The 15,789-nt window shown below is 40.0% G+C and overlaps 1 protein-coding gene across 8 annotated transcripts in view; it reads left to right on the plus strand.

Moving 5' to 3' along the window:
- Positions 1-15,789, plus strand: part of SYNJ1 (synaptojanin 1) — an 88,025-nt gene that overhangs the window by 69,561 nt on the left and 2,675 nt on the right. For 6 of the 8 annotated variants that reach the window (XM_089910298.1, XM_089910302.1, XM_089910301.1 and 3 more), the window contains 6 exons: positions 2,648-2,857; positions 4,182-4,289; positions 7,968-8,006; positions 8,137-8,207; positions 9,835-9,943; positions 10,227-10,420. In XM_089910298.1, the coding sequence (XP_089766424.1) occupies positions 2,648-2,857; positions 4,182-4,289; positions 7,968-8,006; positions 8,137-8,207; positions 9,835-9,943; positions 10,227-10,420 (731 nt within the window). The remainder of the gene's footprint in view (positions 1-2,647; positions 2,858-4,181; positions 4,290-7,967; positions 8,007-8,136; positions 8,208-9,834; positions 9,944-10,226; positions 10,421-15,789) is intronic. The other 2 variants (XM_030760931.2, XM_089910300.1) reach the window with 2 other exon arrangements.

Genomic DNA, 15,789 nt, shown 5'->3' on the forward strand with positions numbered 1-15,789 from the left:
TATGTCTAGATAATGCATTTAAGAGTTGAACACCTCAGAAGATCATCTCACTTTCACATGTCACTGTTCATTTGTTTACTTGGTCCACACGTTTATGTAGTACCTTTCATGTGCCAGGTCCATGCTAGGTGCTGTAAATTCAACAGATGTCTTCCTTGCTCTCCCCAAGCTCACAGCTCAGTTGGTGTTGCAAACAAGTAAGCAGGCACTTGTAATCACGTGACATCGATGCACTGGTGAACGATGCGGCAGTAGTTCATGGGGCAGCTGCCTGACCTAGAGTTGGGAAGTCGGGAGAGTTCTACCAGAGAAACTGAAATTGAGAGTCTGAAGACTGAGTGAGAATTAGATTAAAGAGGATAGAAAGGTGTGAACCAGGAAGAAGGAATGTGCAGAGACCTCAGGGGACAAAAAGGATCTAAGTAGACGATGCAAGTATGCTTGTGCAGGAGGAGTGGGTGTGGATGGGAGGTGGATTTGGTTTTGAATATGTTGAGTCTGAGGTGTCTATAGGGTCCATCAGGCCCAGATGTAGGCTGTGGTGTGTGGGCCTGGCACTCAGCAGAGAGCTCTGGGCCCACCAGGCAGCTCTGATGACAGTTTAAGGCCATGCGTTTTTATTAGCTTGGCCAGGAGGATGAGATAGAGATGGGAGAGGACTGGTCCTGGGATCAAACAGAAATGCAGACTTCAAGGACAGGCAGAAGAAGGCTGCCCATAAAAGGAAAATGAGAAGAAAGAACCAGAAATGTCAAAGAGCCAGGAGAATATAGCAGCTTAAAAATCAAGGAAAGAAAAGATAACAAGGGAGAGTGGTCTGTGGCAAGAAGGAGAAGTGAGCACCGCAGCCTGCCCTTTGGGTTTAGTCCCAGGGAGGAAGCTGTTGGTGACATTCAGGAGAGTGATTTCAGTGGAGTGAAGAAGGCAGATGGTGGTAAATCGGGGTGTGGATGCAAGGCGAAGACGTGCAGAGAGTGTCTGTAGGCAACTCTTTACAGAAGTTTGGCTAAGGCGGGGGAAAGGGAGAGGAAGGCAGCTGCTCCAGGGAGTGTTATTTTGAAATGGGGACGCTTGAGAACGCTTAGTGCTGATGGAAAGGGCTGACGCCATTGGGGAGGGGCAGGGCAGAATGAGTGGCAGAACACGGTCCCTGGGAAAACGGGGGTGGGCAGAACCCCACTGTTTCCATCCACAAATACCTGAGTGCCAACCACGTGGTTAGGCTCCAGTTGGGGGCCGGGTTGTTGAAGAGAGTGGGTCCCACCTTAAGACTTCCCTTTTCTCTGTGAAGTTTAAGGAGTGGGGCAACTCATGGTTTCAGGAGAATTGAGAAGGTTCAAGATAAAGCTCCTGAGAAGGGGTCAGAGGGAGAGCCAGCCAGGAAATTGTGGAATTACCAGGCAGCCCTGGGAGCCCAGATGAGGCTGAAAACCACAAAGTTAACATGGCTTCAGTCATCGGGGCCACGTGGTTGTCTCTGGCCGCAGCACCCAGCAGCCCAGGTGCGCAGTTATGGAGAGGTTAGACAGTGGAGTTGATGCAGGCGCGATGGAAGAATAGTGCAGGAGGGGAACGGCCGAGGTGAGGAACCAGAGGACGTGAAGACAGATGCAGAGGCGCAAAATCAAAGGCCTGGATCCTGGTGAAGTCAAAAGAGGAAAGAGTAACTGAGGGCGAGAGTGGAAGTCTGGGAAGTGGTGGTCAGAGGGCAGTGTTCTGAGTTCACTGTTTCAGAGGCACTGCAGTTCCAAGGGGCATATGTGTCAGGAGTGGAGGAGAGCGTCAGCAGGGAAAAGACATCAGGTTGTTGATGGGCTGACCACATGGACTTCAATGTCGCCCAGAAAGATGGCAGGACCCAACTTACCAGCTTGCTCTCTCCTTAGTCCTCAATGAATGGGTTCAAGAGACCAGAAGGATGGAGGTTGGAGATTATGGCAGCAAGCGGGGGTTGAGGGTGCTACATAAATTCGTGATGGCACAGCCTCAAGGAAATAGGCCTTTTTGTTCAGGCTTGGAAGATTGAGTTCTGCAATTGGAATTGGGTTGCAAGGGGCACCCTGACCCCACTTTCCAACCCTATGGAAAGAGGAGGTGAGGAGACCTCGGGAGAACCAACTCCCCCCTGTTGTGTATATGTCAGGTTGGGGGAGTCCAGGGGACAGAGTAGCGAGGAGACTTCTGGGGAAGGTGTGTGACGGCGTGAGAGCCTGTCTACTGCGAGGGCAGGACCTGAGTTGAGGGCACTGGGGAGCGGGCAGTTCCACTGGCGAGAAGGAAGGTTTGGAGGGAGAGCATTAAGCTTCCAAGTCAGCCAGCACTGAGACAGCTGCTCAGTGGAATATTGAAAGCTCTGGAGCCAACCCAGCTCCAGCTGTTAGTCACCACGGCCTCCTGTTGCTCTGAAACAGAAGACTATCCTCAGTTACATTTCCTGTCAGAGCGTTTGCACTAATTCTACTTTTATATGTATAAAATTTTTATATATGCCCACATGCTTAACCTATATATGTTTGCAGTGTCATAATGTTAAACGTGTTTATTTTATGTATATAACCCCTTAAAGCCTAGATTGGTGAAAAAAATCTCCGAGAAAGTTAACATGGTGGTAACTTGGCTGACCTTGGCTGACCTTGCACTTTCTCAGGTGATGTTGATGACTACAGTGCTGAGGTAGAGGAAATCCTTCCTCAGCATCTCCAGCCATCTTCCAGTTCTGGCCTTGGCACTTCCCCAAGTTCTTCACCCCGGACCAGTCCCTGCCAGTCACCTACCATATCAGAGGGGCCTGTGCCTTCCCTTCCCGTGAGACCAAGTCGAGCTCCATCAAGAACACCCGGGCACCCAGCTTCACAAAGTGTGTATTTTACTTAAAGTTTTGTGTGACTTCCCCTGGCTAATGCATTTGATTTTAGACGGTTAAACCTCTGATGCCTTTGCCTCTCCTTTGGAGACCCATTTTTGTTTTAACTTTCATATCCATAGGCTGAAGTGTAGCATGTTTTCTGTGTATACAAAAGAGGAAGCTTCGCAGATGGTAAGCCCTAAATGGAAAGGATACTCATCACTGCCACTAGACGAGAATTTTTCTTAGTTCTTTTTCTGTGTGGCCAGGCTTGTCCATGTCTTATCATTGATGATTTTCTATCGTTATAGTCAGGACCCATAACTATTCGGGCTTAACTGTCTATCTGTACATCACCTAAATTATAATATGAAGCAGAAAGAGACAAGATATATTTTTTGAATTCAACTTGATAGTCATGACTTCTCCAAAGTTGGAAGATTTGTCTCTGGAGGTTGTTACGTTACATGGTTTAGTCACTGTTCCATGCTAACCAATGTCTTCAGAAAATACCTTCCATTTCATAAACTTCTCTAGCTCGCCCATGCTACTCTTAGAGGACTGGCTTCATTCAATAAATTCAAGATAAGCCAGGGTATAGAGAGAAGAGACACCCTTTTCTTTTTCTTCTCTCTATTGGCCAGTACACTGCAAATGACTTAACTCACACAGTACTTCATGCCATCTTTTTTTTTTTTAAATAATATAACCACTGTCTCTTTTTTTTTTTTTTTTCGGGTGCGTTGGATCTTCGTTGTTGTGCACGGGCTTTCTCTAGTTGCAGCAAGCAGGGGCTATTCTTCTTTGCGGTGCGCGGGCTTCTCATTGCGGTGGCTTCTTTTGTTGTGGAGCACAAGCTCTAGACACGCGGGCTTCAGTAGTTGTGGCATGCAGGCTCGGTAGTTGCGGCTCGTGGGCTCTGGAGCGCAGGCTCAGTAGTTGTGGTGCACGGGCTTAGTTGCTCCACGGCACGTGGGATCTTCCTGGACCAGGGCTCGAGCCCGTGTCCCCTGCATTGGCATGCAGATTCTTAACCACTGCACCACCAGGGAAGCCCCCTTTGTGCTGTCTTAATAGGGCCGCTCGATAAATCCCCTTCAGCACCTGGGGCCTGGGTAAGAAGTCCACAGAGAGCTAGCCTGATTGCTCTCATGGTACCAAAGGGTAATGTAGTAGCAGAACTGCTTATGTTATTGATATCAGAAATGTGTGACATTACACTGTAGTACAAATTTAGAAAATTAGCAAAATAGTTTATCATACGCGTATAGAAAGTACCTTTGTGCTCACATCCACTTGGAACGTGATCCTCTTACCTCAGGTACTTTTTCGGTAGGTTCTCCTGTTGACACTCAGCCCCTGGAGCCCAAGCGGCCCCCCCCTCCCCGCCCAGCTGCTCCTCCTGCGCGTCCAGCCCCCCCACAAAGACCGCCTCCGCCTGCAGGTAACAAACCATTTTATTTCCATTTTTGCTCGATTTAAAATCTCCCTCCACTCTGTTTAAAAATGTTGTGCATGTTTCGAACTTCTAGCTTCTAGATTTTACTATTTTTCTATCACTGGTGCTACTTCCTCAGTTTTTCTCTAAAAAACGTGGTGGGTGTGACAGAACAGGGAAAAATATTGTTTCTCAACTAGATTCCTGTAACATGTTTTCAGAGCTGACCTTTTACAAGTGTGAAAGAAGGGTTTGTTTTGTTTTTGCTAATGGGGTTGTACTGATTTCTATAAAATGCATGATTAGAACTGAAGAACATACATATACTTATTTACTATAAAGTTTATATATTTGTTTAAATGTTCTTTTAAAATAAGTATAATGTTGTTTCTGTTTAGAAGCATTTGCATTACATAATAGCTTTTTTATAGCACCAAGACATGAATATGTGGTTTCTACATGATATTTGACATCATGAATACTATAGTAAATCTTTGACATTTCAGTTCTTTATTTAATGTCGTTTCCTTTCTGCTGCACATTCTCTTATGAACCATAAGGGGCTAGGAGTCCTGCACCTGCTAGAAAAGAATTTGGAGGTAACCATTTATATTTGTTGTAATGTATGGATCTTGGTTCATTAATTTTTTTGGAGTTTGGTTCCTATAACTGAAAGACATTTTAGGTTTGTTTGATAAAAGTCAAAATGAATGACATTTATATGCCAAGTTAAAAATAGCTCCAAACTTCCATTATATTCCTGTTAAGTAAAAGATTAGAGCTTGCTTTTATTAGTGAATAAAATTAACAAGAGCTTCCATTTCCCAGATAGAGGTGAATTACTCATCAAGGCCTGATATACTTTTTCTTAACAAATACAGTCAATTTGGTTACAAAGATTTAATTCCCCCAAATCATACTACTTTCAAAAATGATTCAGGCACAATGAGTACAGAATGTTTCCCAAGTATTTGATTATATTAGATTGTATTTGAGCTCTAGTACATTCCCTTGCCAGTAGCCTGTGGATTAGCAAAGTGTCCTAGAAATGCAATTTAAAATAATTATCTGAAATACAGCTTTCATTTTGCATGGCTTTATCATAACTTGTCATAACATTCATGCCTCATTTTTAAAATGTAAGAACAATTTTCTTTTATATATTTCAATAAGGAAATTCTTACTAACACATGGGTCACTTTTTGTTAAAAGTGTAGTTTACTTGGTTTACATGAAAACTTTCACAGAGCGTAGTTGGAGGTATACATTTGACAAGCTTATTTAATCTAATTCTCAGGAAAGGCTGAGGCGATATATCTCAGTCCCACAGAAGAGCTTTTACAAATCCAGTTTTAATATCATTAAGGCTCACTATACACATGCAGTTGGTCTTTCTACTCTAGCTGCCTAAGGACATTGCGGACTGGCTCGTGTGTTGTTACGGATTGACTTTGCTGTGTGTAGATTTTAATGACTTTGTATAATAAGGGTAGCAAAGTTATTTCAGCACTGTGGCCTCTGCAAGATACTGCTGGAGTATAACTTTTCCATTGACTTACAGAAAACATTAATTTTTCCCGTTTCAAACTTGTGCTTTTATTTATAGTTATAATAGACTTTTATTTATTTTCTCCTTTAATTAGGAAAACAATCTGTAGAAAATAAGTTGCTAAATAAATTTGTGAAAAGTTATACATGTTAGCAACTCAGTGGCTTACTTAGAAATCTGATTTAATTTTTAAAAATCGCTTCTCTTCACAATTCTTTTGTAGGCAATGTTTGCAGTGTATTTTTTTAACCCTATAAACCAATAACTGCTTGAAGGCAATAAGCTGAGAGAAAGTAATTACAGTACTTTTAGGTTTTTTTTTTTAAATAATGTATCAAAAACTAACTTCTAAGAGACTAATATAGTCTCAGAGATTTCATATGAAATTGGAACTTTAAGATTTTTGTTCCTTTTTGACTGGTAAATATTGGAGCTTTTATGAGTGATTTAACTCCGAATATAAAGAATGAGATGATCATAAAGCAAAGGCTTTCATTACACATATTTTTCAATTCCTTACTGCGAGTAATGTCAGATATAAAAAGCAAACTGTCCTTCTCTTTCATTCTAACTGTGGAAAGGGCCAGACTCAGGTTTGGGCCAGGCACCTAAAGTCACTTTGGTTTGTATTGATATCTTTGAAGAAATTTAAACCAGTGAAAGAATTTTTTGCAAAAGTAAGCTTAACTCAGAAATTGTTTTGTGTGCCTGCCTTTCATTCTGTGTGCTACGGGCCCTGAACAATATACAGCTTCTGTTCTTTCTCTAAAAAGGTATTGGAACCCCTCCCAGTCCTGGGGTAGCTAGGCGAGAGATGGAAGGTAACAAGACTTTTGCATCATAGAAATGGATCTCTCGTTTTATTTCTAAATGTCAGCCCCTCCAGTGTTTAAAGGCATACCAAATCTTTTCTTGGTCCAACTGTAAACTCCCCCTCCCATCCTTATGTATACCTTGTAACTTGGTATTTTTTTTCCTCTTTCCATTCTGTGTTGTGTATAGTTTCTAATGGATGTCCATTTAATTTCCGCACAGTTCTCATGTTGTTTTGCACTCTGTGTTGTATATATTTCATATATCCTTTGGATGTGAAATTATTGTACGATGTTATTTTAAGAAGAATGCCTTCAAAATTCTTTTCAGAATAAGTCAAATGTTTAGAAATGTACTATACTAACTCTGGAGTTTTAAAAATTAATAATTGTAATTAAACCTTATTAATTTAATTGTAATTAAACCTTATTAATTCAGGTCCAAGAATATAGTGTTTTTCGGATGATTTCAGATAACAGAAATGTTTTAATGTATAATGACGCTGAACTAAATTTGCTTAAAAGGCTATAAAAACTAGAAGCCATTCATTAAGATCATAGTTCTTAAAAAGCTGATGGATTTCATAGAACAATCACACTTGAATTTCCTTTCAAAAAGAATAAATATGAGATGCAGGCCTCCAGAGTGTCCCCTAGCTCCTTTTGGCCCCAAAAGTAGTTTATTTCATTTCATCCTTTTACTACATTTCTAATGAGTTTGAACCGTAGTTTAACATTGTCTTGCATAAGGCAGATATTTGGTAATTAGATGTGCCTGTCTTCTACCTTCATCATAGGATTTTGCTATAGAAATCCCAAAGATCTCATCGTGAGATTCCTTTATCCATAATGACATCTACAGCGTGAAGCCCTGAAACAGTGCCATTAGGTGCCTCTTGTGTGACTCGGAAGATGTAGTGCTGTCTGTTTGCTCCGGAGCTGTTTGTCCACCAAGCTCTGGGAAACAGCGGGGCTGCATCTTGTGACCATCCCCCTAAGCTGACCATGTGTTTTCAAGGTTCACAGGAGAGAGCTCTGTTGGGAAAGTCACCTTAAAAGTGACCTTCTGAATGAGGTATCAGACCAAGTGCTAAGCTGGCTCCCATGAATGTCACTCTCAGTATCCTAATTTTTCTCTTTTTGGGGATATTTCCTTCAGAGCTGATAATATGCTTCCTTCATCATTATCTAAAGCAAAGTACTTTTGTTTCCATCTCATGCCCCCATTTCTGCTGGTAATGAAACAGAACAGCCAGCCAATGTTATGCAATATGGCTTGATTGTTTACTTACGACTAATTTTTTTTTCCTTCCTGCTTCAAAGCACCCAAAAGCCCTGGAACGACACGGAAAGATAATATAGGTAAAAACACTTGAATTCAGCTTAACCTTAAAACTGGACCGTGAATAGACACTTGGGATATAAGTAATGGTTTCTTGTTTCTTTCTTTTTTAAAAAAACTGAAATACATGGTGCGATGTCTTTGTTCCAGGACGCAATCAGCCTTCACCTCAAGCAGGACTCACAGGCCCAGGACCTGCTGGATACAGTACAGCCAGGCCGGTAGGCAGCACCTCGCTTGGGAGCCAGGAGGCCTAGGTTCTAGGTCCCAATTTGCTGCTAATGAAATGTGTTATCTTGAAGAAATCATGGGGCCCATTAAGGCCCCAGTTTCCTCAACTCTAAAATGGGGAATTGCACTTGGCACTCTCCAAGGTACCTTTCAACACTAAGAGTATTTTAACATCCTCTTCAAAAGTAACTAAACATACCTCCTTATTTGAATAAAAGTGATACAATTAAGTAGTTACAGTCGCTACATAAATATCTTAGAATCTCTATATGTGGAAGTGATGTTTTGGGGCAACTTTTTATATTATCTGAGTAATTCTTCAATCAGAAGGATTTTAAAATTAGATTTCAGAAAACCCATTTATGATAGTCAACTAAAACTGGTTCCAAAGGTATTAAAAGCAGGAGAGCAGGTGGCATTGCAGTGCCTTTCCCTGTGTTGTGAATCTGTGGTTTTCTGCATGTCTATCAGTGTTCTCTTATACACAGAATTATCCTCTTATTCACCGAAGTGAAAATTTTCTCTGGGATAGAACAAGTAACTTAAAGGGAAAAAAAAGAAAGAAAGAAAACAGAAACCAGGATCAGTCTAGGGGGGCCAGCTGAAGAGTAAGAAGTGGGAACTGTGACTGTAACTGGAAATTAAGAAACTTCTGCTAATGAAACTACTTCTAATTTCTAAGGAATCCTCATAAGATTTATAAGATAGAAATACTTCGTTCTTTCTCTTGTAGCTTTCTATTTAACATCCAACCTAAAGGCCTTTTTCTATATATAACATCACACTCCAAAGTAAAATGTCTGTGGAGTATACCTAAAGATAGCCATTACCCACTTTCCTTTTTTCCAAAGAAGGGGAAATTGCTATCCATTGATTCTACCACTTCCCACAAAGTACTTTCTTTATTTAATACTGTAAGAATAGGGAAGGAAAGTCAGAATTTTGTGAGATAACATTCATAACTTTTGCTTAAAATAAGGAGTATTGGGAGCTTAAAGTCTTCAGCAAACGTGTGAAAATAGAAAAGACACTTTTCACCAGTGTGTCTTCCAGTGTATTTATTTTAGCATATCGAGTAAGCCATTCAAGAGGTTTTACATCTGTGTTTAAAAAAAAAGACCTCGGCATGGTTTTCCGTAAGCCACTTAGTTACACAGTGCATGTCCCTCTCCACGTCCTCGTGACCTGTAATACCATCCCTGTCGCCCAGTAAGGCAGCATCGCACAGGATGAAGAGCACGGCCCTGCAGCGGGTCAGACCTCACTCTGGCTCCTGGCTCTACTTTCTAGCTCTGTGGCTTTGGGAAAGTTGTATACATTTCTTCATCTTCATTTATAATAGAGATGATAAAAGAATACCTACCTCTGAGGGCCATTTGGACAGTGAAATGGAAATGCCTACACAGTGCTTAATTAACACAGCACCTGGCACATAGTAAACAGTGGAAAATAAAAAGGACGATTTTTAAAACTTAAGACGATGTGGCTATAAATAGAGAGCCATTAAAATGACAAGAGGCTGAGGAAATGAGATGAGATGCAAAAGCAAATATTTTCACCAAATCTTATCTGTTGAAAATAAGTAAATATCTCAACGGTTACGTTTTCCATTTTTAGATTATTCCACCCCGTGCTGGGGTGATCAGCGCCCCCCAGAGCCATGCTCGGGTGTCTGCTGGAAGACTGACTCCTGAAAGCCAAAGCAAACCATCAGAAGTACTGAAAGGTAGGCCCTGTATTAGAAACAGCAGTGCCGTTCTGTATTCTTTCCCTTTTTCTTTTTCTTTTTCTTTTTCTTTTTCTTTTTCTTTTCCTTTCTGCGGTCTCTCGCTTTTTACAACTTACTCGAATTGGGATAGCCTTGTGTCTTTCTTTATGCCACAAGAAATGAGGCTGCTTGGGGCCAGGGGTGGGCGGGACAGGGACTAGAATCCCTTACATTTCACTAAAGGAAGGATAAAAAGTGGTTTTCTAGAAAACACCTAACATCTGGAAATGACTTTTTTTAGGGCCGGCTCTTCTTCCTGAACCACTGAAGCCTCAGGCCGCCCCTCCTGTGCAGCCTTCTCTGGCCCCGCCGGTTCAGCAGATGCGGGAGCCTCTTGTCCCAGTGGCCACACCTATGCCTCAGTCTGCCCCGCAGCCGCCCCCTCGGAGCAGGTCGTCCCACAGCTTGCCTTCTGAGCCTTCAGTGCAGCCGCAGGTAAGTCCTGCCAGCCGGCAGAAGATCATCTGGATGCTTCTGTGAGGGTTTTGGCTTATTTTTTGTTTTGTTTTGTTTTTCTGTTTTTCTTCTTTTACTGAGGTATATTTGATGCCTTTGGTATAGTCTTTGAACATACTTATTTTAATTATTAGCTTAAGAAATAAATATGAGATTCACTTTTAACAAATGTTTGTCTTTTGGTAGACAAACATTTAATCGCATGTTCAGATATGACTTCAACGGGCGAATGTCATTGGACATCTCAAACCAGTCACACAACAGATGCGTGGTTTGGCTGTTTGAGGTTTGGGGTTTGTGTCTGTTTGTCTAACCTGTGGCCTGGATCAAGGGTTCTCAGAGAGTGACCCTAGGTTAGGGATCTTTAAGGAATTCCAAGCAGCTCCCAGGCTGTTTTATCTTGTTAATGTTAAAAGTGTTGGTGACTTTCTGGTTTTTTTATGCATAATTTACTTTGAATAGTTAATGCATTAGGATGGACAATAATAATTTATTTTCTTATTGCTCACAGTTAGTAAGTTTTGGCTTTTACATCGTGGAGAGAGAGGCAGTCAGATCACTCCTGACCGCTGGCAGTCGAGTTAATTTCCAGTAACGCTCTTATTCCTCCTGATGCCACACAGCTAGCTCTTTTCCGTGGTGGAGCCGGCACTGGGCTTCCTCAGGGATCTCTAGCAGTTTCAGACACTGTCGGATCAGTTTAGGAGTTTTGGGCGTGCAGCAGCAGGCTTATTCACCAAAGTGAAAACCATCAAAATAATGTTATCTCATGAGTGTGACACAGAAAACAGCGCCATTGCACTCTTGAGGATGCTGAAGATGTATAATCATTGTAGGAATCCTTCCAACAATAAATAGCTATTATTTTCTCTCTGCCAATCGGCTTTTAGTGCATCATGAATTTTTCTTCTCATTTTCTTGTGAGGTGTACTATTGTATTTTTTTTTTAATGTAATTGGAGGGCAAGAAACTTTCAAAGTAGCCGTATCTTAGAGCTTTGTATTGCTGTTTTAGGACAGAAAGTGATCATGAGTTTCTTAGTAAAAGTGAACCCTGATTCCTAAAACTCTATAAATGTTTTCAGTATTGAAAGTAGGTATGGTACTCTGAACAACTTCAGAAAGGACACACTTCAAGTAAGGTTGCAATTCTCAGTAGAAAGTCATCTATGACACAGAAGTACTACAGGATGAGTATTCCAATGACTGCCATGTGTCATTTTCTTAGGTCATTTTTCAGCTTGTTTTGCTTTCTGATTTTCATTGGAATGGGTGCGGTAATTTGGTGACAGACAGCAAGCCCATGCTTTGTGTGTGGCTCAGTAGATTGTGTTCTTGACTCTTGTATTCTGTTCATCAAAACTGTGAAAGATGTTTGTTTTAAACCTTCTTTTTGCCTCAATCACCGATACCAAATTCCTCTGCACATTATATACACAGACACACTTTTCTTTTGGGGGAGTGGGGTCTTGTTCATGTCTTTGTGACTGTCTTTGTGAAGGATCACAAAGTGGTTAGTTTCCTCCTTGGAGCTTACAACGCTGAGGGGCTGGAAGGAAAGGGAAGTATTTTACCTTTTGTGCCTTTTGAACTTTGAACCATAAGAATAATACCTATTCAAAAAATAGTAGACATTTAAAATTTTAAAAATCTTCTGTAGTGGCTATAAGTTGAAAAGGATGGGATAGTAAAATATGACATTTGTTATTTTGGTAATAATATGAAATAGTCTTAGAATTGAACACTTAGTAATTTTTACAAGTCTTTATCAATTCTGCCAAAAATCTACAAGGTATTTAAAACATAAAAACACACATGACCCAGCTTTACTTTTTATAACTATTTAAGTGTCCTTTGATTCGATAATTCTATATAGAAAAGATTCTTCTAATTCATGTGATTATACAACATGTTTATATCCTTTACAAAATGTGAAAATGCCTCACCTATCTGACTTCCAACATCTTAGTCATCTGATTATCAGCTAAAAACCAGAAGTCAGGAATCCAATGAGAAGTAAAATACTAGCATCGTGGCTATACTGTCGGCGTGATTGCTGCCAGTGAGGGAAGGGGGCAAGTAGAACACCTCAGCATTCCGGATCAACTGAATTCCATCCCTGTGTATCTTAGTATAGACCCATTCCTGTTTCCTGTCCTGTGCCAAAGCAGATACATCAGGACCATCAGGAAAGCGTTAAATTCAGGAGTCTCATGTTTCGTAGGCAGGAAACTCTAGTAATACTTAATATATTTTAGAGTGGTGTCTCTCTAAATTGTCAAAGTGAGTTTTGGTATTTTAAAATAAGGTGAGCTTTAAATATTGGGGAAGATTTGCTCAAACGGTTCCTTGAGAATACTGTAAGTTTTAAAAGTACTGCTATATTATGAAAAGATTATGATTTCATTTTTAAACAACAAAAAGAGGATCCAGTTTCTTACCTTGTTGTACCTTCCAGCTCATAAATTATGAAGTGAATTAATGATAGTATCACCCTTCAGAAAACCTGAGTAATATAGAACAAGCCTGGATCCTGACCATTTGTTAAATACCATTTTTCACTTTTTTGCAAAGTGATGCCATTTGGTACATTTTCTCTAATGATGATAAACCCACAGACTACCTTAAGGCTGTGTCCTACTCTTCTTGGGCTGCCATAACAAAATACCGTAAACTGGGCGGCTCAAACGGTAGAAATTTGTTTTCTCACAGTTCTGGAGGCTGGAAGTCTGAGATCAAGATGCCACCGTGGTTGGGTTCTGGGCTGTTTTCCTGGCTTGCAGACAGCTGCCTTCTTGCTGTGTGCTCACATGGCCTTTCCTCGGTGCTTGCACGAGGAGAAAAAGAGCAAGCCCTCTGGTGTGTCTCCGTCTAAGGGTGCTAATTCCATCGTGAGAGCCCCACTCCCATGACCTCATCTAACCCCAGTTACCTCCCAAAGGCCCCATCTCCAAAGACCATCACTTTGCGGGTTAGGGCTTTCAACATATGAATTTGGGGTGGGGGGGAGACACAAACATTTCATCCATAACAGGCTGCTTCAAATATTTTAGAGCTTCCAAACCCTATTCGGAATATTATTTTTGGAATAATCACTTTGAACTAGTTAGTAATCAACCTCAGACAAAATTAAAGTTTGAACACTAATTCAACAATACATTTTTCATTCAAAATGACAGAAGAAATTGGAATTGTCTCTTGGTCTTATGCTATGACCTGCAAATATCACTGCTCTTGGATTTTGTATATAATATAGAAATAAAAGTATTTTGAAGGCTGAATTGTTAGGGTTGTTGGTTGGTCTCCAATTGTCCTCCTAACTCTTTCCTTTGATGTCTGTGTTCCCTTTCTCAAAGCAGGAGCAACCATCAGGGTAACAGGTATTGGATTATTTCTCAATCTTATATGTGCTTTTCATCTGTCTTAGCACATTAGATGTATGAGTCTTTTGCTTCATACATCTAAATTTTCACTCATTTTAAAAACCACCTGTCCACATTAATAAATTCTATTATCATACCATAAAATCTGCTTTTTTTCTTAGTATTTTGAATTTTTAGGAACCATTTTAGTTCTTGCTAATGCTTTCCCGTTTTTTTTGCTTTGTTTTTTACAAAAATTAACAAGACTAAGAAGTTTAACTTCAAGAAGGTAAGCTTTAGGTATATAGAAGTGTATTTGGCAAAACCAAAAAGGTTCTTGGTTTTAACAATGGCATAATTACATAAATACAAAATTCAATTTTTTTTCTTAGATTTCTTTTGGGAAATAAAAAAAAATAATTTTAGTAGCACAATTCTTTTTCGTAAGGAAGAATTGATGATTTACAAAGATGAAAGTTAACGTAGCAGGATTGTTTAAGGGCCTTTCCAACACCCTTCTCTGTAAAAATACCATCGTCATTAATGTCAAGTCATCACAAATCCTGCTTAGATATATATAAATTAATTCTAATGTAATGAATGATGGTGTGGCTCTCATTATAATTTCAAGTCTGATTGGGCAAAATGATCCTGTTCCTATCAAATTACCCTTTAACTTATTTTGGAAGAAAAAAATTTAATATATGAAAATATTCAAATGTATAGCATTTATTTGGCAAGGGCCTACTATTCTAAGCTGTGCAAGCATAAACGTCTTACCTGTAATGTCTATGTCGTGGACTCTTGTATCTACCATGGGAGAATTGGGGCCCAGGCCCAATCAAGTACTTCTGTTTTGTTATACGAACCATAAATAATCCAGACATTATTGGTAATGTAGAGCTAATTGTAATTTTATGACGTCTGCAATAAATTTGTCTCTCGAGTACTTTAATACACTTAGAATACAGTTTAGAATCTGTGACATGTTTACTCTTCAATTTTGTACAAATTTATTGCCACATTAAGTTTAAAGAAAAACATATTTGTTTATTCAATTATAAAGTATGTTCTAGATCAGTTGAATAAAACAGATACAGAGAGTGATTCACTTATGAAGTTATCCACAATGTTTCCTTTTGCAAATGAACAGCCTTCCCTATTCTTAAGCACCAAGTTACTGTTTCATAAGATGCAGTTACATTTTATTGGGACTGCTGCTCTTTGTTTCAACATATTTCATGAATGTTTAGTTATTTGCTTTAACAACGATCTAATAACAACGATCTAAATTCATTTTGGGTCATGCTCTGTTTTGTTACATTGCAAGTCTTGAGCTAAAATTCTCCCTCCCCTGTCCTTTTCAACCCAAAGGTTTGTTTTCTTACCTTTAATTTGGCATAAATATCCAAGTCATCTACCTAGTTTTAATAATTATGTAGGGTTTTGAAAATTATTAAAATGAAGTTCCTGATGAGCCAGTTTTCTCATAAGGCCAGGCCCCCAGTTCTGTTACCCGTAGGGAAAGTTGGCTGTGCTCAGTCCCACAGCCATGCTCCACTCCAGCCGGCTTCTTTGTGAAGTAGGCACACAGGGCAGATTTTTCATGACCGTGAAGTAATTCCGACCCCTCCTCCTGCCAGTAACAGTTCACAGCCAACTCTGTCACGTAGAGAGGACTGTGCACCCTCTGGGCACAGCTTCATTTTGGTTTAAGAATTAATATACCAAATAGAAAATGGGACTTCCCCCACCACCCCGTTTTAAACAATCATTGCATTTGATTGTTAACAAACGTATCCGTTTTGGAACATTTTTACAAGATGAAGGAAGGTCAATTAAGGAATACTGTCACGTTACTCACAGCGTTTATCCTGCAAAGGAGAACTTACATTAAAAAGCAAAGAATGCTTTGGAAATTTATTTATCCAAGGAGAAAAGGAAAAGATGTGTTGTTTTCAGCTGGTGAATACAAATATACTAATAA

This window comes from Delphinapterus leucas, chromosome 4, assembly GCF_059928025.1.
Source record: "Delphinapterus leucas isolate spDelLeu-1000000601 "Yukka" chromosome 4, BTC_Dleu_Yukka2, whole genome shotgun sequence".
In the NCBI taxonomy this organism is placed as follows: domain Eukaryota; kingdom Metazoa; phylum Chordata; class Mammalia; order Artiodactyla; family Monodontidae; genus Delphinapterus; species Delphinapterus leucas.